General features: G+C 45.9%; 2 protein-coding genes across 2 annotated transcripts; both read left to right on the top strand.

The window, feature by feature from the left end:
* The first annotated feature begins 424 nt into the window (after positions 1–424).
* On the top strand, positions 425–6,210 carry LOC133121305 (sterile alpha motif domain-containing protein 9-like). The gene has a single exon (XM_061230509.1). It carries the CDS (start codon positions 425–427, stop codon positions 5,027–5,029), a length of 4,605 nt encoding a protein of 1,534 aa, XP_061086493.1. The 3' UTR covers positions 5,030–6,210.
* A 2,684-nt stretch (positions 6,211–8,894) lies between these two features.
* On the top strand, positions 8,895–22,912 carry LOC133121304 (serine/threonine-protein kinase/endoribonuclease IRE1-like). Its single transcript, XM_061230508.1, has 12 exons — positions 8,895–8,939; positions 10,864–11,052; positions 12,459–12,720; positions 13,389–13,482; positions 13,636–13,825; positions 15,385–15,484; positions 16,437–16,636; positions 18,798–18,945; positions 19,875–20,002; positions 20,460–20,583; positions 20,761–20,828; positions 22,049–22,912. The coding sequence occupies exons 1-12, from the start codon at positions 8,895–8,897 to the stop codon at positions 22,910–22,912; spliced, it is 2,412 nt and encodes an 803-aa protein (XP_061086492.1).
* The last annotated feature ends 439 nt before the right edge of the window (positions 22,913–23,351 follow it).

The following is a 23,351-nucleotide window of genomic DNA, read 5'->3' as shown; positions in this document are numbered from 1 at the left end:
AAATGTAGCCTATAAATGAGAGTTATATTTAACATTGCTTCTGGTTTCATGGGAGAGCAGTTATATAATATATGGCTGATATAATGTTATAAATTTATATTATTAATAAAAAAGTGGAGGGTCCAGTTCCACTTTTGCGGTGATGGGCATGGGTCAACCCCTATAGTTTCTGCCACACATACTCCCGTTTGCTACATCAGGGTCCGGCTAAACCAGGCTTGCCTGGTTCTGTTTTCTCTACAGATTGATGGAGCTGAGTAAGTGAAACTGTTCTGTCTGCCTACAAATGAAAACAGCAATACTCTCCTCATAATGAGTAAGTGTGAAAACTCATTAAATGAAAAATACTTTTTATGCAGTTCTTATTGCACTTTAATTCAATTTCAGAAATAATAAATGCTTTACAAACAAGCTACTTGTTACAATGTTGAAAAAATACTTTTTTTGTTTTAATTTAGTGGAAGGACATAACTGTCAACCAGTTGAAAAATGGAAGGATTGTGACGTCAGCTCTTGGTTGAAGTCCATAGGAGTGAAAGAGAACTACATTAAGAAAATGAATGAGGAGGAAGTTAGTGGGCAAGTTCTCCTGGGACTAACAAAAAACTATCTGAAAAAAGAAATTGGAATGAAATCAGGGCAGGCTCACTTGATAATCCAAAAAAGGAATGCGCTGATCGAGTCTTCACGAGTGCAAGAACCTCAAAAAGCCCTGAAAAAGAGAAAAGGTGGAGATGAGAAGGAGCAGCAATCGATAGGCAGTCATGACACAGATGCTGGACCAACACAAGTCCCTCCAGATCCAGAGAATAAGTCACACCAGGAACAGTCAGTGAGTGTGTTATCTACAAAGATGGACTGTAAACCACGGCCTGTAGGCAAAAAGGGTTCTGAATGTACATACTTACAGCACAGTGTACTTCTGCCTGAATCTGGTGTTTCTGACCTTATCACACCTTGTCATGAATACAAATCGTTAGCCATAGCAGCTACGTTATGCCGTCAAAGCCTGCAAGCAATGTTTGCAAGAGAGGTTTTTAAATTTGGCTCTGCATGCATGAATATGCGGTCCAATGGTACCATACATTTTGGAGTGATGGACAGTAAATGTGACACTAGCTTTGTACATGGTGAGGTAATAGGTGTTCCTGTGAAAGAGAAAGACATGTACATTGATGCATTTGATCACATTGAAAGAAGTTTCTCAAAGCAGAATAGTGAACATGTGCGAAGGTGCATACATGAACCAGAGTTTATAAAGGTTGGGAACTGCACAGAGGAACATTATGTCATAGAAGTTGACATTGTGCCAGAAATAAGCATTGTGAAAAACCGAGTTTACCCTGTCCGTCTACCAAATTTCCAAAAAGCATCAAACAAAGTTGAGTTTGAAAAGAAAATCTCCTATGAGAGAATAGGCGCTAAAACAGAACCAGTTAGTGATCACGATATGTTCTACCAACATATTAAAGACAGAGATGCAAGGAGAGAAAAGGCTGAACAGTCTTGTCTGATCAACACACCGAATATCGTGCAAAACCTTGGAAGAAAATTGGAGAAGTTGGTGACTGGTGGAAAAAAAGTCATAGACAAAGACCAGTGGTACATTCTTGTCACTAACAAATTTGAAAGTGAGCATTTGAGTTCCATTGACTTCATAGTGAACATGAAGATATTCTGTGTCTTTGACTTTGACCCTGATTCTAACCTGTCTGGATTATGCAAGAAATACCATGATCACCATGCCCCAAACTTGCATTTCCTGCATAGTTACAAAATTTCAAGTGAGATGAACATCAGTGAATTTGCGAGCCATTTGAACTTGTTTGAACAGGTCAGCTGGATTTTTTGCAATGGACGAAATGGCTACCGTGGAAATGAAACTCCCTGTGATGAAATGACCTGGATCAAGACTGCAAAGACTCTTCTGAAGGAGGCAGTGTCGGTGATCTGTAAACAAGTTCTTCCCCCAGGCACCTTTTCAGTGATTTTTCTTCTCACTTCACCAGTGGAGCTACCAATGGTTCACACTTTCTATGAGTTCTACTCTGAGATGCAAGGCCATGAAGACATCATTTGTATTTCGGAATCTGAAGAAAATCACACCACATGGACAGGCTATGCCCAGATATCTTGCAGTCCCGAGACGATAAACAACAAGAGTGTTGTAGGGATGAAAATGAGCCATGTGAATGCCACAGTACAACATGTTCAGCCTCACACTGTGAATTCCAGGCATTTACCCACCCACAGTAATGCAATGTGTCTGCTTGAAACCACTGAAGAAGAAAGGATGTCTTCCTTGGAGATCCTGTGTGTAGACCAATGTGATGATTCCACTGGTGTCTTTGAGGATGAAAAAGAAAAAGTTGAAATGCAGTTTTACAGGGGAGGTAAAGTAAGTTGGGTGAATTTCTGGCTTGCAGAAAACAAAATGGTTGGGAAGTTTATCCAAAGGGACACCTATAAGGAGATTTCCAAATGTCTGAATGACACTCCCAGATGGAGTAAGGACCAAATGCATGTCAACAGCATCAATATGTACCACCACCCAGGAAGTGGTGGGAGCACTGTTGCACGACATGTACTATGGAACAACAGAAAAGATCTAAGATGCGGAGTTGTAAAAGCATCATTCCCAGTGACCCGTGTCGCAGATCATGCTGTAAAACTGCGTGAATATGAGGAAAAAGACCCGCAGAAATGCCTTCCTGTACTCCTCCTGGTGGAGGACTGTGAAAATGACTATCTAGACAGCCTCAGAAATGAATTGGAAGTTGCAATGAAAGCCAAGAAAATCAATCAAGGAATACTGTGTTTTGTTGTTCTGAGCTGCAGACAGTCACATGACCCAGAAAAAATGTGCAAGGACTCACCTTTACAGAACTTTGCGGTGACTCACAAATTATCCGAGGGTGAGAAAAAACAATTTGCCCTGAAAATGACTGAACTTAAAGAACAGCATCCACCGGAGCACCTCTTGACATTTGTGTTGATGAGTAAAGAGTTTGATAGGGAGTATGTTACCAAATTTGTGACTGATTTGCTGGAAGGCATTGATCACTCTTCTGTTTCCACTCGCCTCATTCTGTACGTGGCTTTACTCAACACACATGTTCAAAACTCTTACCTCACTCAGTCTCATTGTGAGGTTCTCTTGCTACTGAGCATGCACCTGAACAAAACACCGGAAACGCTGCGTAAACGCGATGACACATTCTCAAGGCATTTGTTTGAGTCATCGTTAAGTGAACAAGCCAAACTTCTTTTCATACACTTGAGAAATGAGAAGACAAACATCAAATGTATACGCATCATTCATCCATTAGTCGCCAAAGAACTTCTCCAACAGCTTTTATGGAGCGATGTGCAGCAGAGCACTGTAGCCATAGACCTCCTCCATGAAGACGTGCTTTTTCAGAACAGTTTTGGAAAAGAGGATTACCACAAATTTCTGCGGGATCTTTGCATGAGGCGCAGCAAGATCAGTAGAGGTGATGAAAAGGACAGTTCCTTTTCACCTCTCATCGAACATATTCTGAAGGCAGAAACCACAGAGAGGGCAGTTGAAGTTCTGCAGGAAGCCTATGAGCGTTTTGGTGACGATGCCTTCTTTGCTCAGCAACTTGCTCGACTGCATTACACAGAAGAAATGTTTGAAAAAGCTGAACACTGGGCAGAGATTGCAGAACGAAAAAAACCAAACAATTCCTTTTTCTTAGACACAAAAGGCCAGGTGTACAAGAGATGGTTCAAAGCGAAATGCAAAGTGCTTGAAGGCGAGATTACTGCTGAAGGCACTGTGGGTGCAATTGGAACAGCACTAAAAGGAATGCAGTGCTTCAGAGCATGCCAGACAGCAGCCAACACAGATAAAGAAAATGTGATCACAGGCTACTTTGCAGAAGTTGACCTTGCATGTGATATTTTGCAGCTCATTTTGCGTGTGTTTCGCAATAGAAAGGAAGAGTGTATGCAGTACCTGCTCTCAGATCACATTCCAGAAGCTGTGAAACATCCCTGGATACATTTTCACAGCGAACTGAAAAGCATTCAGAAAAACATGTGGCAAGCCCTTGAACTGATATCTGAAGACCTAGCATATTTCCAGACTGCCACCACTTCAGGCCATGAACTACTCAGCACTGAAATTAAGATAAACAATCCAGTAAAGTGGCTAGCGAAAAAATCATCCTGGTATGGTGAACTTTTTGGAGAGGTACCATTGCCTAGACTTAACCAAGGTCTGCTGTGCTGGATGAACATTTGCAGCCTTGGTGGTGGTAACATGACTGCAGTCTTTTCACTTTTGTCTGAAAAGAAACGTGCACAGTTAGAACAGATCATTGCTGCTTATCCTTGCAATAAGCATAACTTAGATCAAACTGAAATTGTGACATACATATCGTCACAGATTGCCTTAAGTTGTCTTTCTGCAACTTCCTCCAAACCCGGAACACTTCAAGCCCTTCAGGAACTTAGCCGGAGGTTCCAAAAAGAGAGAGGTAAATGTTCGCCTAATTTTCTTTTTTTACAAACTCTGCTATTCTGGCCTGAAGATGATGATAACAACCATGACAGAGATGACAAATATGAAATCATCACGGCAGCTGTTGGTGGTCTCAAACAAGGTTACAGCAGAAAAATGAAAGATTTACCTCAAAAAGGAAAGAGGCTTTTCACTCATTTCTTTCTTGGCAAAGAAAAAGGACTGAGTAAGATTGTTCACAAGAGCAGCCTGGAAATGTTCAACAAACTTCTCTCAATGTCTGAGAAGAAACAGAAGTGGCTAAGTGGAGATGTGTGGAAAATGCGAGAGGTTGAACTTCTGCTGAAACGTGTTCAAGGTTGGACAAAAGATGGAAAAGTCTACATTGAGGGCGCTGAAAAGAAACCATTCATGATACATGCTTTGAATTCAGATTCAATCCCTTATGAGAATGAGGATGTTGAGTTCTACCTGGGTTTTACTTTCCAAGGGCCAGTTGCTCATGGCATTACAATCAGCAGGAGTAGCAAGGCAAGGTAGAAATCAAACCTTTTCCCGAAGATATACCATCCTGCAGGTTTGCATTTCAACCATAATTTGACCTGCATGACTACTAAGTGGCAGCTCAACAAAATCTCTAGCTGTTGAATGAGGTGTGCTTTGCTAAGGTTAGTGTAAAAAGGTACAGGATGGTAGATCTCCAGGAACAGGGTTGGTTAACATTTCTTTATTCAACTGAACACCTACAGCCTGCCTGCACAAGAGGTATACTCACTGCTCACCTGCATTTTGAAGGGGGCAAGGGAAATGTGTTTTTCTTGAATTATTTTTGAATTCTTGCACTTGGTCACAAATGTTACATTGTAGTGCTTTTAATTTCCAAGAGTTAATTGATTTTGTAATCTGTTAACGTTGAGGTAGCAGCGCAATGATTTTACTATAGCCTTACTTGTTGTTAACATTTAACTAGAATACATACATTAACCCTCCTATTATGTTTGGTCAACTGCTAAATTGTGCTAGAATTACACAGTGACCCATATGTAACCGGAGTTTAATAAAGCAGCCAGCTGGCAGGGGGGGGCGCTTATAATCAATATATCCCATGTACGCTGCTTGTTATCAAATCAAATGAACCTACAACATTAATTACAACTGAGTTTATGAAAACGCAAGAAACCACAGTGAAAACTGTTGAAATAAGAGCAAAGAATGCAAAGAATGCAACATACATTTACTCACTTAGAGGAGAATATTAATCAAATGTTTAATATGTCTGTATATTAGAAAAGAATATTAGAAGAGAATATTAATCAAATGTTTAGTATGTCTGTATATTTTCAATGATTTACTGCTGATAAGTTTGTGTTAGAAGTGCATAAGTGACCCATGTGTAATCTAAAGTTGAGTAAAATAATTAACATGAAGTGAAAAGTACCAAAAATGATTATTATGCTGCAAAAAGTACCAAAAATGATCTATAGGTCGTAGAAAGTTCTGGAAAACACTATATAGTGAATAGCACCGTGTTTTACATGTTTCCCACGTTAATGATTCCAGTTTGTTAGAAGAAACAGCCTACAAAGCAAGATGTATGTAATAAAATCCTTTTTTGTTTTGGAAATCAATAGGGTGATTCGCCACAATGGTTTCAGAACCGAGAAGGTAGCGCTGCCAAGTCAGCTGATGTTTTAGGAGGAGTCAAGATAAGAACAGTGTGGGTGATTGGCCACAATGATGTTTTAACTGTGTATAAAATGGGTGTAAAAATGACAGTCCAGGTCCATGTTTTTGCAAAACTGGTCCGGCTTTATGCACTTGTGCTAAATAAAGTCTGATTTTCCTGAAGAGCTTGCTGCCGTGGTGTCTTTTCCCTCGTGAAGATGTTTTTCGACAAATTGGAGATTTGGACTCTGTCGTTTCCTAGACACGACAGTACAAACTTCGCATTTTTTTATTAAACATAATTACATTGCATTTTGTGTCTGATGTTTTCAATTCGAAGTGCCCATTTTAACAATATTGCTTTGTGTGCTAATGAAGCCATTTTGGACAGTGGCCATGTTTTACCAGAGTTATGTGTAGTTTTGTTTGTTTATGGAGCTTTTGAATTGGTTGCTGATAACTAGGTTTATTATCATGAATAAACATCAAACAATGCAAGGAGTGGCAGAGGAGGAAATTCTTCTAAAATTATATCAACACGTGTCCCTTGAAGGTAACATGTAAAATGTGTGCTGTTATCTGTTAATGAAAATCTATTCAATGTGTTCTGTACAGACCTTGGGTTATTATTCATGGTTGCATGTCTACTATGTTTTTGCCTATTTCAGTAGTGACAGTTAAGCCTCCATGACCAAATCAGGTTATACTGGTTCAGCTGGTTTAGTAGTGGTGTCATGATCATTTTGTTGTATCACACATTTTCTCATACTTTTCGGCACACACACACACGCTCGCACGCACAGGTGCAGATACTGTCCTGATGACAAATCTCAAGCTTAATTGCTTTATTTTTTCGATCCACCAGTTATTTACCTAAAATGTATTGCTGTGTTTGATTTGTAGAGTGAGCAATTTATTCTCACCTTCCTTTGTGTCAAAAATCTGTTTTGAATTACAATTGAATCAATTGACACTGATTTCAGACAAATGTCTACACTTTTGACAATGATCAAATGACAGTAGACCTGGAGCTTGCAAGGAGACTGGGTAGTAAATTCGCATCCTCTCTACACAGATACAATTACAGAGAACCATGGTACAAGCATGTATGACAAGCTATTTCCTTTTCGTAAAAAAACTAATTTACTAGTAACTTAATCAATCCAAAAAGATATGCATTGAAGTGCACTGATTTATAATCACTGTGTGAAATGAGAGGTGCGTTTCACTGCCTGGAGGTTCTCTGCCTCTGACCAGATGTCTGGACTGTAGCAGGGCGTCCTGTAGTGTTGTGGTTAAGGTAAATGACTGGGACACGCATGGTTGGTGGTTCTAATCCCGGTGTGGCCACAATAAGATCTGCACAGCTGTTGGGCCCTTGAGCAAAGGGGTATTTGATGGTTCACTGTTAAGTTTTATGTAGTTGAAAGAGTGTCGGGATTTCCTCCCGTCTGTTTATTCATTCATTGAACGTGCGCTGTGCTGTAAATATATGGAAACCTTATTGAGTAGCCAAGTAGCCTAAATTGAGTTAATTTTTAATTTTGCCTGATTTACTTTTTTTTTAATTAGTAGGCTGGAATGCCTCGCGGCAACAATTGTGTTTAAATGTATACTGCTTCAGCCTTTGGCAAGCTACTTAGAAGGGGGCGGCAAGCGACTGGTAGCTTGAGAGCAACGTGTTGGAGACCATGGTGTAGGACAACGACTTTTCATTGGCAACAGTATTAAACCAACCAACAATATAAAATATTAAGAAGAGCTATTTTATTTCATTGAGTTAAATCGAAACAATGTCTTCTAGAGCTCATGGACTGATAGCCCTACTGGTAGGCAATATTATCCCGGCTTGTATTTGGGGGCCGGCCTTTATTTGTCCGAATCGGCCACGCCCCCGGCTATTATCCGAGGCCCAGCTTCAAATAGAATCCCGGACACAATTTGTGGATTTACTGTAGGTTTTTCCACAGGTTAAAAGCATCAAATCCATAACTAGTAAAATACGGCTTTACACTTTAAGCACAGTTCATTCAGTCAGGATTATGATCAAATGTAAAGCCGAATGCATGTCAATACATTTTCTTGTGGTATAATTTAAGTCAATTTCATTCAAAAAGTAATCTGGCCCCAATTATGGAAAAAACGGCATCAGTTTCTTGTAAGAACCTCTGAACTCCTTACAGAACTTTGCTTGGAACTCAGCCTGTCCTTTGACTGAAGTCTCCACAATGGGAATCTGAGCTGTACGGCAAATCCACTATGGGACTAGCAGGTTTAAGGCAGTGGCCTGCTTAAAGTGCAAAACACAAATGAAGTGAAACACATGATTGTTATAAACACTGCTGGGTTTGATTTCTCTTTTTGTCATCCTCTACCTGTGGGAATCTACCGGGACAAGGTCTTTATTGTGGTTTTGAAATGTATGTATGAGATGTATGGGGAATCCCCAGTTCAGTCCCACATCATGTCCCACTCTTCTGCCCGCTTTTCAACAAAAAATCATTTAAAAGCAAAACATTTCCCGCAATTGAAACGTTCACTCCGAGAAGACTTTTTATGACGGTAGTTCAACACTGGATATGCACTCTCCTATCACTCTCCAACAGTTTTGTTTGCACTGTTTTGTTGTTCCCTGAGCTGAATTGTGTAGTATGACATTTCAGACCTGTAACATAATTATACAGCCACGGACGTGAGTGAGTGTTGTGATGTAATGCTGTCTATCTGGTTACACCTCGCAATGCAGCAGCTGACTGCCATTGGAGATCAGCTGGGGGACCATGAAGTGGACAATCTTCAGAAAAAATAGCCATTCCATACTTTTGCTACCATGCTGTCTAATTTATTGAGTGTAATTTGTACTGTCTGTGTACCATGTAACTTTGATAGTACCAGAAAGTTCTGTTTTGCTTTGTGAAATATGAGCTGTTTCACATATGTCATATAATTGTGTCAGTCTGTTTGTAAAAAGCTGTACCGAAAGCAAATTCCACCAATTTGTAGTAATTTAACTAAACTGAACTGAACTGCTCTTTCTCCATTTTAGAACCAGAAGCAGACAGGGGTGTGGAAAATGGCAGGTTTACTAGCAGGTGAAGGGGCAGACAGAGCGTAGTCAAAAAGCAGACCAGGGTCAAAAACCGGGGGGTCAATCCAGTAAGGCAGAGGTACAGAAATCCACAACACACAAAGAATAGTCCAGGGAAGCAGGCAGGGGTCAAAACAGGAAATCCACAAAAATACACAAAGGCAAGGACTAGGAAACAAGGGCAAGGAAACAAGGAGGCTAGAACTGGGGGAAGGGATTAAGGGATGAAGGGCTCAGGACTCAAAACAGGACAAGACGAAATAGCAGTGTGCAACTAAAAAAGACAGGTATAAATACACGGGAATGAGACAAACTAGGCGGGGCATGGGAGTGAGGGCGGTCTAACAAACAAACATCAGGTGAGACACATGAAAGGGTAATAGGACAATGATGAGGGGGAAACAAAAACGCAAACTGGATTCACAAAGACACACATGTAATACAAACGGCTCCGGACTAGGGAGTAGACAATTTGCAGAGAATCAGGAGATGCAGAGATACAGAGAGACAGGTGCGAATACTTCGCTGAAACTAAGCAAGTAATCAGTGATAGAATAGGGAGGCGGAGTTACAGAACAGAATTGAAACTGGAGATGCGTTAGTAAGTTAGTTAAGTGATTTAAATTACAAATTCCCAAAACTAGTGAATGTTAGTTTGTTAGTTTGACAAACATATTAGTGTTTTAGTATAATTAGTACTGTACAAATTCTATGTTAGTTGGGATGAGTAAATTAGTGCTATTTACAAACATGAAATGGAGAGAAAGCAGGAAGTAAGGAATGCAAGATTGGAAGGAAGATTGAACCCCGGAACTACTGTAAACACCCGAATAGTAGGGCACGCAAACAAGGGAGTGACTGGGCTAGTAAACATTCAGACTCAGACATCACAGGGGAAGACGAGTGCAAAGACTAATGACTGTAAACAGAACACCAGATACGAATATGAAAAATAATAAATAACAAGAACAACAATAATAAACCATGATAAACTAACAAAGGACAGAAGACAGGAACATAACAAATCTATTGACAACAATTTACTTTGGAACATGAAGCAATTTTACCACATTATCATTGGATATAATATTTCATCACCACCATCCTTTATCACAGGGGTTTTCAATCCTTTTTGACACGCGCTCCCCCCAGTTTGTACGTTTGTCACCCCAGGATGTTCTCTCTAACGTCCTCTCTTGCCAGGCAGTACACTGGGGAAGGAGCCTCTGTCTCGCTACAAGTATCCCATAAGCCCAATGAGCGAATAGCAATCAGTCAGTTGATGAGTACTGCTTGGGTGTACAGCACTCTGTGTGTGCATGGGTGTGCAGCACTCTGTGTGTGCATGGGTGTGCAGCACTCTGTGTGTGCATGGGTGTACAGCACTCTGTGTGTGCAGTTACCTGTACTGTAAATGCCCTCAGGGTGCAGATGACAAATGATGACACTTTTTTTTTGAGCAGACATGGCTGACCTACCGTTATGCTCACGTCATTGTTACATTTCCTTCAATGGCACCTCAATAATTCAATATTGTCAAGAAGTCTACAAACTGGTGAACGTCTGCGTCTGTGTATCTGTATCTGTCCGTGCACACACACACACACACTCTTGTGTACAGCAGAAGCTGAATGACAGTGATATGGAGGACAAGCCCGCACGGCCGCCGGTCACATCTGTGCAAGAGACGCCTGCCCGGCCGGTGCGCGTGGAGGACCCCGTGGACTCCATGCTGAAGGACATGGCCACCATCATCTTCTGCACCTTCCTCTTGGCTGGATGGGTGGCCTTTGTCATCACGTATCCCAAGGTGAGCTCCTCCTCTGTTTCTACTGCTGGGGCGGCCTGTAGCGTAGTGGTTAAGGTAAATGACTGGGACACGTAAGGTCGGTGGTTCTAATCCCATTGTAGCCACAATAAGATCCCCACAGCCGTTGGGCCCTTGAGCAAGGCCCTTAACCCTGCATTGCTCCAGGGGAGGATTGTCTCCTGCTTAGTCTAATCAACTGAATGTCAATAATTTAATGTAATGTAATGTAATGTAATGTAATGTACTACTGTGGTTCACACCGAGCCAAGTATCAGGCTTGCTGCTGCAGTGCAAAGATCGTCCACCAGGTAGCATAATTGTACACAGCCCGCTTCAGAAAGAGCTCTGTAGACTCAGAACGGCTGCTTTTCCTGCCTCCCTTTACCTGGGAGTCGGGTGTGAAGACAGTCTGGCCAATCAGCAGTGCTAATTGTTTAGTCAATTATCCGGGAGAAAAGAAAACCAGGGCTGGATTTGGATGATCCCCGCCCTATACTGCTCTGAGCCTTGTCCACCATGTCCAGATGGAATGACTAAACCCTCCATTTGAATGACTGTGTTGTGCTTGTGTAAAATGGCTGTGTGTGGTTGTAAAATGGCTGTGTGTGGTTGTGTAAAATGGCTGTGTGTGCTTGTGTAAAATGGTTGTGTGTGGTTGTGTAAAATGGCTGTGTGTGCTTGTGTAAAATGGTTGTGTGTGGTTGTGTAAAATGGCTGTGTGTGGTTGCGTAAAATGGCTGTGTGTGCTTGTGTAAAATGGCTGTGTGTGCTTGTGTAAAATGGCTGTGTGCTTGTGTAAAATGGCTGTGTGTGGTAGTGTAAAATGGCTGTGTGTGCTTGTGTAAAATGGCTGTGTGCTTGTGTAAAATGGTTGTGTGTGCTTGTGTAAGATGGCTGTGTGTGGTTGTGTAAAATGGCTGTGTGTGCTTGTGTAAAATGGCTGTGTGTGGTCGTGTAAAATGGCTGTGTGTGGTCGTGTAAAATGGCTGTGTGTGCTTGTGTAAAATGGCTGTGTGTGGTTGTGTAAAATGGCTGTGTGTGGTCGTGTAAAATGGCTGTGTGTGGTTGTGTAAAATGGCTGTGTGTGCTTGTGTAAAATGGCTGTGTGTGCTTGTGTAAAATGGCTGTGTGTGCTTGTGTAAAATGGCTGTGTGTGCTTGTGTAAAATGGCTGTGTGCTTGTGTAAAATGGCTGTGTGTGCTTGTGTAAAATGGCTGTGTGTGCTTGTGTAAAATGGCTGTGTGTGCTTGTGTAAAATGGCTGTGTATGGTTGTGTAAAATGGCTGTGTGTGGTTGTGTAAAATGGCTGTGTGTGCTTGTGTAAAATGGCTGTGTGTGCTTGTGTAAAATGGCTGTGTGTGCTTGTGTAAAATGGCTGTGTGTGGTGTGTGGTGCGCCCCCTGCAGAGCGTGCACAAGCAGCAGCAGCTCCAGCACCAGCAGTTCCAGAGGCAGATGGAGGAAAAGCTGGACCTGCTCCAGAGGCAGCAGCTGGTGTTCCAGCCTCCCTCCGACCTCCCGCTGGACCCGGCCGACTTCCTGGACGTGGTGCGGGCGCGAGCCGAGAGCTCCAACAACAGCAGCCCCAGCCTCACCCCCCGGGCCTCCAACCACTCCGACCTGTCCGTGCACGAGCTGGGGCCCTCAGGCCCCGAGCAGGACGACGCAGGTAGCCTGCTCTGAACTCCCTTTTCATTATTAGTTCACTTACTTAGCTGACACTTGCTGTCGACTACACAGGGGCCAATTCCCCTGGTGCAATGTGTCAAGCACCTTAGCCACTAGGCTACAGGCTGCACCTTTTGCATGGGCGTGAGGGATTCCTCTTGTTTTTTTTTTACCCGCCCTCCTTGTGTATTTTTGTGAGCGTTCTGGCACAAAATGGCTGCCATGCTTCACCGATGTGGGTGCTACACTTTGGTTGGGGTTTAAGGCAAGTTCCCCCTCATCACTGTAAAGTGCTTTTTGAGTATGCGAGGAGAGCTATATAGAAGCGTCTCTGTCTGTTTGTCAGTTGGTCTGGTGACATGGGGGATTGATATAAGAGTTGAGAGAGTCAGCCACACTATGGCATGCACCACTCTATCTCTCCACTAGATGGACTTTTGTTCCTGAGTTTGTGATTTTTGTTACTGTTATTTGTTCAGATTTTTATAAGACCTCTTAACGTAGCATTTACAAATATTCTCTGCCTGCCACATTCGCAGTGAAAATTATATCAGAAATGACCGTTCTGCTGCAAGCACAGGGCGTTTCTTACCAAATTCATTTGAAAGCAGGTCATTTGTTGTGAATAAATGCGTCACTCGTGTCTGATCCCACTTTCTCTGTGTTCAGGAGATGAGGAGTCCAGTATTGTCCGAGTCGGAAACATCTCCTTCAGTCCGAAAAACGTGCTGGGACATGGTGCTGAGGGAACCATTGTGTACAGGTACGTTTCCACACTGTGGCGCAAACCAAGAAAAACGTCAGAGTGGAGTAATTCCCATTTACCTCTGCAACGTGGTGTGATGACCTGCTCTGAGCCAGTGAGCTCTCTCGGATTAGATTTCGGCCAATCGCCCGTCTTCCCTCTGTGACGCAGGGGTCAGTTTGACAGCCGCCCCGTGGCGGTGAAGAGGATCCTCCCGGAATGCTTCAGCTTCGCCGACCGCGAGGTTCAGCTGCTGCGCGAGTCGGACGAGCACCCCAACGTCATCCGCTACTTCTGCACCGAGCGCGACCGGCAGTTCCAGTACATCGCCATCGAGCTGTGCGCCGCCACGCTGCGGGAGGTGAGGCTCGCCGTGTCTGTGAGACCCCCCGCCGTGTACGGTGTGTCTGTGAGACCCCCCACCGTGTCTGTGAGACCCCCCGCCGTGTACGGTGTGTCTGTGAGACCCCCCGCCGTGTACGGTGTGTCTGTGAGACCCCCCACCGTGTACGCCGTGTCTGTGAGACCCCCCCCCCCGTGTACGCCGTGTCTGTGAGACCCCCCGCCGTGTCTGTGAGACCCCCCACCGTGTACGGTGTGTCTGTGAGACCCCCCGCCGTGTAGGGTGTGTCTGTGTGCCCCCCCACCGTGTCTGTGAGACCCCCCGCCGTGTACGGTGTGTCTGTGAGACCCCCCACCGTGTACGGTGTGTCTGTGAGACCCCCCGCCGTGTAGGGTGTGTCTGTGTGCCCCCCCACCGTGTCTGTGAGACCCCCCACGTGTACGGTGTGTCTGTGAGACCCCCCACGTGTACGGTGTGTCTGTGAGACCCCCCGTCGTGTACGGTGTGTCTGTGAGACCCCCCACCGTGTACGCCGTGTCTGTGAGACCCCCCACGTGTACGCCGTGTCTGTGAGACCCCCCGCCATGTCTGTGAGACCCCCCACGTGTACGGTGTGTCTGTGAGACCCCCGTCGTGTACAGTGTGTCTGTGAGACCCCCCACACGGCCAGTCCTGGGCCCATTCTGCCCTGTACCCGTCCTGCCCTGTACCCGTCCTGCCCTGTACACACCTGCCCTGTACACGTCCTGCCCTGTACACGTCCTGCCCTGTACACACCTGCCCTGTACACGTCCTGCCCTGTACCCGTCCTGCCCTGTACACGTCCTGCCCTGTACACACCTGCCCTGTACACACCTGCCCTGTACACGTCCTGCCCTGTACACACCTGCCCTGTACACGTCCTGCCCTGTACCCGTCCTGCCCTGTACACACCTGCCCTGTACACGTCCTGCCCTGTACACACCTGCCCTGTACACGTCCTGCTCTGTACCCGTCCTGCCCTGGTCACAGATTGAAGTGACTCTGTATTTGGAGTCGGGGTGTAAATCTCCCCACCTCACTGTGATTAGATTCGATTGCAATTCTTTAGAAATATTTTTAATTCGGTGCATCATGGAATTTCACCATGATTCGATTAGTTTGTTGGTATTCAATCCATTTCATTACTAAATTATTTTTACAAATATGCTGAATACGCAAGTGTGACTCATGAAATTGATTTACTTAGTATTAGTGGAATATACCGTGTAAGTTTCTTATTGAAATGATAATTTGAAGCAATTATAATCACTTGTAACATTCGAAATGAATGCAGTTAAATTGCCACCGTAAGATGCATCACAATGCCTTTTTACACCCTACAGTGGATTATGCCACATACATTTGTAGTTAGATTTTTCCCGTTTAGTTTTCTGTGTGATTGACATGTTTGTCTTCGACCACAAAGCACACAGACGCGCACACTGCGTACTCTCCTGCGTCGCGGGACTGCGGTTCCTCGTGACGGGGCTTGGCTGACGCCAGCGGCTGTGATTGACAGGCGAGGTGACTGTGCGCTCTTTGTGCTTCTCTGGCAGTACGTGGAGCAGCCGGGCTTCCAGCGTCACGGCCTGGGACCGGTGGAGCTGCTGCAGCAGACCATGTCTGGGCTGGCACACCTGCACTCGCTGAGCATCGGTGAGCAACAGGGGCACCACTGCCGGGAGGGGACTGCAGCAACCAGCGCGTCACAACACGCCGTTACGTAGAAACCCAATGTTTGTATGGAATGGTTGTTGGGAGGCACACACGACAATGGGTATTGTAGTGTATAAGTAAACTGTCGCCCTCTTCTGGTCCGAAGTCCAACCTCCACTCTGCCTCTCACTTCCAGGAAAACAGTCCCCAAAGATACATTTTACCATCCATCAATCAGATTTATACCAGTGCCAATGATCCCAAACTCTGTTTGTAGTTCTACAAGTTTTGTAACATTTTCCAACTGCCTTTCATTACATTACATTAATGGCATTTGGCAGACGCTCTTATCCAGGGCGACGTTCAGTTGATTAGACTAAGTAGGAGACAATCCTCCCCTGGAGCAATGCAGGGTTAAGGGCCTTGCTCAAGGGCCCAACGGCTGTGCGGATCTTATTGTGGCTACACCAGGGGGTCGAACCACCGACCTTGCGGGTCATGTACCTTAACCACTACGCTACAGGCCTTTCAAGTTCACAATACTCGCATGTACCCCAAGCACATAGTAATTATGTATTTATTTATCTTGCATAACATGGTTCAATGTTAGGTCTTAATGTGCAATAGAAAAATGGCCAGGTAATGAATAACGATTAATTGAGTGCAGTTCATTACATTTTATCCAAAGCGACGTACAAAATGGTGCATATCAGGGTCCTAGAACAAACAACCGAACGCGCCAGATAAGGTACAATTCACATATGATTGGTTGCAAGGCCGAGTACACAAGGTAGATCGGTAGATAGGCCTGATTAGTTTGTAACTACCATGACAAGGCATCTACAATTTCAGGAACTACAGTACCGAGACAAATACAAATTCCTAGGTTAAGGTCGGAAATAGCGCACGGTTCCTCTTTCTGGTGGTGAAGTGTTGTGTGTGGCCCCTGCAGTGCACCGGGATCTGAAGCCACACAACATCCTGGTGTCCATGCCCAGCGCACACGGCCGCGTGCGGGCCATGATCTCAGACTTCGGCCTGTGTAAGAAGCTGGCCGTGGGCCGGCACAGCTTCAGCAGGAGGTCGGGCGTGCCGGGCACTGAGGGCTGGATCGCTCCCGAGGTCCTGAGCGAAGACTGCAAGGACAACCCGGTGAGTGTGTTCACAGCGCGTTACGCACGCCACATACACACACACACGCTCACCACACACACACAAACTCACCGCACACGCTCACCACACGCTCACCACACACACACACACACATACACACACACACACACACACGCTCACCACACGCTCACCACACACACACACAAACTCACCGCACACGCTCACCACACACGCTCACCACACACACACACACGCTCACCACACGCTCACCACACACACACACAAACTCACCACACACGCTCACCACACACGCTCACCACACACACACACACGCTCACCACACACAAACTCACCACACACAAACTCACCACACGCTCACCACACACACACACACGCTCACCACACACAAACTCACCACACACAAACTCACCACACGCTCACCACACACACACACACGCTCACCACACACACACACACACGCTCACCACACACACACACACGCTCACCACACGCTCACCACACACACACACGCTCACCACACACACACACCACACACAACACACACACACCACACACACACACACACCACACACCACACACACGCAACACACACACACACACACTCACCACACACACACACACACACACACACATACACACAAAAACACACATGCACGCACGCCACACACACACGACACACACACACGACACACAACACACACACAAGCAACACACACACACACACATACACACAAAAACACACATGCACGCACGCCACACACACACAAGCAACACACACACACATGCGACACACACGCACACACATGCACCCCACCCACACGCACCCCACACACATACACACACACACACACACACACACACACACACACAAACCCACGCACACAACACACACACACACACACACACACACACACGCCACCCACACACTGACACTAGGGCCACACCCTAGTGAGTATGTTTACAGCACATAACACACACACCCTGACTGGAGACATAAAAAATAGTAAGGATTGGTATCTGTTTCCTTAGAAATGCTTTACAGTCGGCTATTAATAAGAGAATTGGGCGGTGGTCCAACAATGGCCTACCAACGATAATCTGACAAACAAGCTGCAAATGAGCAGTGTTAGGCTGAAAACGCTCTGAATCTGTGATTGGCCAGGTGAGCCCATGAGTAGAAATGTCAGTGAACTACTGCTGCGGCTGCCATTGTGCGGTTGCCTGTTTCACCGGTCGCCCACTTCCTGAAAGCCTAATTTATCCTTCCCCGCACTATGCCTTCAGCAAGTATCGCTTCCAAAATTGACGTATTTTCAACTGACAAACGTGTTTCTCAACACTTTGCACCTCTGTTTTGTTACGTCAGAGGGAACACAGCCAATTCCAATGGAATTCCAAAATCTTTTTTTTTTTTTTTTTTTTTTTGTTTCACATAATTGTTTTGGGTTTGACTCATGTACATAACACTGAGGTAATAGAGGAAGAAATCAGAAAGATCTGTGTCATTCATCTTTGAGAAATGATGAAGTCTCTCAAATGTCTGACTGAGACTGTAACGAGATTAACAAAACTATATATGTCCGTTCTGGCCTGCCAATCCCGGTGGAAAAATATTTTTCTCTCTACCTTTGACAAAGGATAGAGATTTCCCTCGCATTGATAGTTCCTGTTTACAGTTGGGAGGAAGTTGTACACACCTAAAGTGTGCAGTGCAGTCACACTCTGCCAGACCAGGCGTCTCTTGCGAAACGTGCAAAACCTGTTTCGATTCATAACACATGGGACTGTGAGCTCGGTGAGATGGGGTTAGTAGCACAATCTGTGTGAGGTTATTAAACAAATTATATCCATGAATGTGGCTTTATTCAATAACATTTCAATTAGTTAATTATGATTTTTCCCTTGATACAGATATCTCTGTTCTTATCAGCTGACCAATAGGCTACAAGGAAATATCATGATGTTGTTTTCCTTCAAGAACCCATTAGTCCCATGTCCGAAAAAATTCTGCATTCTGGGAATTCCTCAAAATCTTGTTTATTCTGACAACGCAGTTCACCTAGGATAGGATGTCTTCTGGTTTGCCAGACTGTGTTCTTCAGCTCATGTTTGTGAGCTGAGCAGAGCAGGGTCCGTGAGATACTGTGCATTGACCTGAACGGCCGCTGTGCTTGTGCAGACCTGTACAGTGGACATCTTCTCCGCGGGCTGTGTGTTTTACTACGTGGTCTCACACGGCTGCCACCCCTATGGCAAGGCCCTGCAGCGGCAAGCCAACATCCTCCTGGGAGCCTGCAGCCTGGAGCGGCTTCAGACAGACCGACACGGTCAGACTCTCTCTTTATCACACTTCCCAGCGTTCTGACTGTGACACCCTGGATGGGAATGTGGTGCATGCTGGGCCATAAACCATACACACAGCTATGGAATGTTCTTGGTTTTTGTTGTTATTGTTGTTTTTTTGTAATAATAATCATTGTATTAGGTTTTCAGGTCTGGTTTTTTTTTTTTTTCTTTAATCATTCCGGATGTGGTAACAAATGCCAAACTTCTGAGACCATGTGAAATGCTTTAAAAAAAAGAAAAGAAAAAAAAAAAGACTTCATTGGGTGTTGATAAAACCGCCAATCTGATCATGTGATGTGTTTTTGTGGGGCGACATTAGCTCAGGCAGTAAGAGCAGTCGTCTGGCAGTTGGAGGGTTGCCGGTTCGATCCCCCACCCGGGCTGTGTCGAAGTGTCCCTGAGCAAGACACCTAACCCCCAAATGCTCCTGATAAGCTGGTCGGTGCCTTGCATGGCAGCCAATCGCTGTTGGTGTGCGAGTGTGTGTATGAATGGGTGAATGAGAAGCATCAATTGTACAGCGCTTTGGATAAAGGCGCTATATATAAATGCCAACCATTTTTGGCAAGGCCTCAGGGCTGATTGGCTGCCTTATCAACACCCATTAGATATTTGAGGTGATGTATTTTAATGTGGTATTTTAATGTGGCCACTGAATTGGTTTACTACTGTATCAGGTATGACCAAAGAAAAAAACCAATACGCCAATTGTTATTGGCTTAAAAAACATTAGATAACTGTCCATACGGTTTATCACCCAGCCATTTGAGAATGTATAGTAAAAGCGAGCATATTTAGTCAGCTAAACTGCAGTTCTGAGTTCTTTCCATTTGACTTGGTTGGGATTACGGAGTGAGAAGTGGCGTCTTGGTGGTGACTAACGCTGGTCCGTTGGCTCTGGTCTGTGCAGAAGGCATCGTGGCCACTGATCTCATACTGCAGATGCTGAGCATGGAGCCCCAGAAGAGACCATCTGCTGAGAGCGTGCTCAAACACCCCTTCTTCTGGAGCCTGGAGAAGCAACTGCAGTTCTTCCAGGTCTCTCTCTCTCTCTCTCCATCTCTTATCTCTCTCCCTCTTATCTCTCTCCCAGTCTCTCTCTGTCTGTCTCTCTCTCTGTCTCTATCTCTGTCTCTCTCTCTCTGTCTGTCTGTCTCTTTCTCTGTCTATCTCCATCTTATCTCTCTCTCTCTCTGGTGGATACACAGTGCTGCATGTACACTCACTGAGCATCTCTGAACACAGAATGCATCAAATCTCTTAAGTAGATTGGCTACAACAGCTGAAGTCTAAGTGTATGCTGAAGTGTAGCTGAAGTCTGAGTGTATGTCTCATTTGTGTGTTGTGCTCAGTGAGTGTATGTCTCATTTGTGTGTTGTGCTCAGTGAGTGTATGTCTCATTTGTGTGTTGTGCTCAGTGAGTGTATGCCTCATTTGTGTGTTGTGCTCAGTGAGTGTATGTCTGACTCATTTGTGTGTTGTGTGCTTCCTGCAGGACGTGAGTGACAGGATAGAGAAGGAGCCGCTGGACGGACCAATCATCCGGCAGCTAGAGCGAGGGGGGCGGGCAGTGGTGCAGGGTGACTGGAGGGAGCACATCACTGTCCCCTTACAGACCGGTAAGCGCTGCTGTCGTTAATGCGTACTATGCTGTCCTAACACCACAGACTACTGCAAAACAGTTTTTAGGTAAAATTCTTCAATGTGACTGTGGTGATTCTGCATTTTTGATAGACGTGTAATTTGAAGTATTTTCTGTTTGTTAATGACTTTCAATGATGTTTTGTTCCCGGTAGATCTGCGCAAGTTTCGTTCATATAAAGGCGGATCAGTCCGGGATCTGCTCCGAGCCATGAGGAATAAGGCAGGTTTCATGAGCTGACTGTAGTGTGTAGTGAGACTGTAGTGCGACTGTAGTGTGTGGTGAGACTGTAGTGTGTAGTGTGACTGTAGTGTGTGGTGAGACTGTAGTGTGTAGTGTGACTGTAGTGTGTAGTGTGGCTGTAGTGTGTAGTGTGACTGTAGTGTGTAGTGTGGCTGTAGTGTGTAGTGTGACTGTAGTGTGTAGTGTGGCTGTAGTGTGTAGTGTGACTGTAGTGTGACTAGTGTGTAGTGTGACTGTAGTGTGACTGTAGTGTGAGTGTAGTGTGACTGCAGTGCGACTGCAGTGCGACTGTAGTGCGACTGTAGTGAGACTGTAGTATGACTGTAGTGCGACTGTAGTGTGTAGTGTGACTGTAGTGTGACTGTAGTGCGACTGTAGTGAGACTGTAGTATGACTGTAGTGCGACTAGTGTGTAGTGTGACTGTACTGCGAGTGTAGTGTGTAGTGAGACTGTAGTGTGACTGTAGTGTGTAGTGTGACTGTAGTGTGTAGTGAGACTGTAGTGTGACTGTAGTGTGTAGTGTGACTGTAGTGCGACTGTAGTGTGTAGTGAGACTGTAGTGAGACTAGTGTGACTGTAGTGTGTAGTGAGACTGTAGTGTGTAGTGTGACTGTACTGTGTCGTATGACTGTAGTGCGAGTGTAGTGTGTAGTGAGACTGTAGTGTGACTGTAGTGTGTAGTGTGACTGTAGTGTGTAGTGAGACTGTAGTGTGACTGTAGTGTGTAGTGTGACTGTAGTGTGACTGTAGTGTGTAGTGAGACTGTAGTGTGACTGTAGTGTGTAGTGTGACTGTAGTGCGACTGTAGTGTGTAGTGAGACTGTAGTGAGACTAGTGTGACTGTAGTGTGTAGTGAGACTGTAGTGTGTAGTGTGACTGTACTGCGAGTGTAGTGTGTTGTGAGACTGTAGTGTGACTGTAGTGTGTAGTGAGACTGTAGTGTGACTGTAGTGTGTAGTGTGGCTGTAGTGTGTAGTGTGACTGTAGTGTGTAGTGTGGCTGTAGTGTGTAGTGAAACTGTAGTGTGTAGTGGACTGTGTTATAAGAGATGTGGAATGGGCTGTGAGTTGCATACTTCTTCCCCATTGGGGTTTACACGCGACCTCCATGCATGTGCTTGGTTCTGCTCTTTGAGAAGACGGTGTTGAGCGGTGCACTGATACACCTTCCCCACCCTCCATCTTGTTTCTCCCAACAGAAGCACCACTACCGGGAGCTGCCCGCAGACGTGCAGGAGACGCTGGGCTCCATCCCCGATGAGTTTGTGTCCTACTTCACCTCCCGCTTCCCCCACCTGCTGCAGCACACCTACAGGGCCATGCATACCTGCGCACACGAGCGCCTCTTCCTGCCTTACTACCACTGCAGAGGGACCCCGACAGAAGCCATGCCAGCCCCCACACTCGACCAGCCTGCCCCCACACTAACCATGCCTGCCACCACACTAACCCAGCCTGCCCCCACACTAACCCAGCCTGCCCCCACACTAACCCAGCCTGCCCCCACACAATCCCAGCCTTCAACTACAGAAACCGTGCCTGCCCCCACACAAACCCAGCCTGTCCCAACACAATCCCAGCCTTCATCCACAGAAACCGTGCCTGCCCCCACACAAACCCAGCCTGTCCCAACACAATCCCAGCCTTCATCCACAGAAACCGTGCCTGCCCCCACACAAACCCAGCCTGTCCCAACACAATCCCAGCATCCCCCCACACAAACCATGCCTGCCACCACACAAACCCAACCTGTCCCAACAGAAATCCAGCCTGCCCCAACAGAAACCGTGCCTCCCCCCACACAAACCCAGCCTGCCCCAACAGAAACCACGCCTCTCCCCTTACAAAACCCGCCTCCTCCAGTTCAAAACCCGCCTCTCCTTGCACAAGCCCCGCCTCCCCACAGACCAGCCCAGACTGCTCTAACAGAAACCCTGCCTCCCCTTGCACAAGCCCCACCTCTCTCTGTACAAACTCTGCCTACCCCCAGCCCAGCCCTGCCTCCCCCCAACCCAGCCCAGCGCTGGCCCGTCCAGGAGGCCCGGAGAACGGACTCCGTGTGAGAGACAGGCGGGTGATGGGGTCGGTCCGTGGCCGCGGCTTTTCACATTTTCTTGCCTTAAGAGGTGAACGCATTCCAGGGCTGGCCGCCTTCCCCCGCGCCGGTGGGTGAAGAGCCTGCAGCGCTCGGACCTCGCCTCCGGGGGGCGCCTCCCCTTCCCAAGTGCCTTCGCTGCGTCACTGTGGAGCCGGGAAACGGCACTGCCTAGAAGAGCTCGCGAGCCCTGTGCTTTCAACGAGTATCACATGGGTCCAGGCGTACCTTTCATTTCGTCTATATTTTTGGCAAACTCCCTGTAAACCCCACCGCCCCGCCCCCCAAAACTGTTGATGGGGCGGGGCGTCATACACTTTGCTTCAGCAAACTTGTGTGAAGCTGGGGACTACAGCTGTTGTGTGCGATTCTCAGTGTTTCTCGGCGAGTGTTATGGGTGTGTCGCA

Source organism: Conger conger, chromosome 2 (genome assembly GCF_963514075.1).
Source record: "Conger conger chromosome 2, fConCon1.1, whole genome shotgun sequence".
NCBI lineage: Eukaryota > Metazoa > Chordata > Actinopteri > Anguilliformes > Congridae > Conger > Conger conger.
This window is presented reverse-complemented; position numbering and strand designations above follow the sequence as displayed.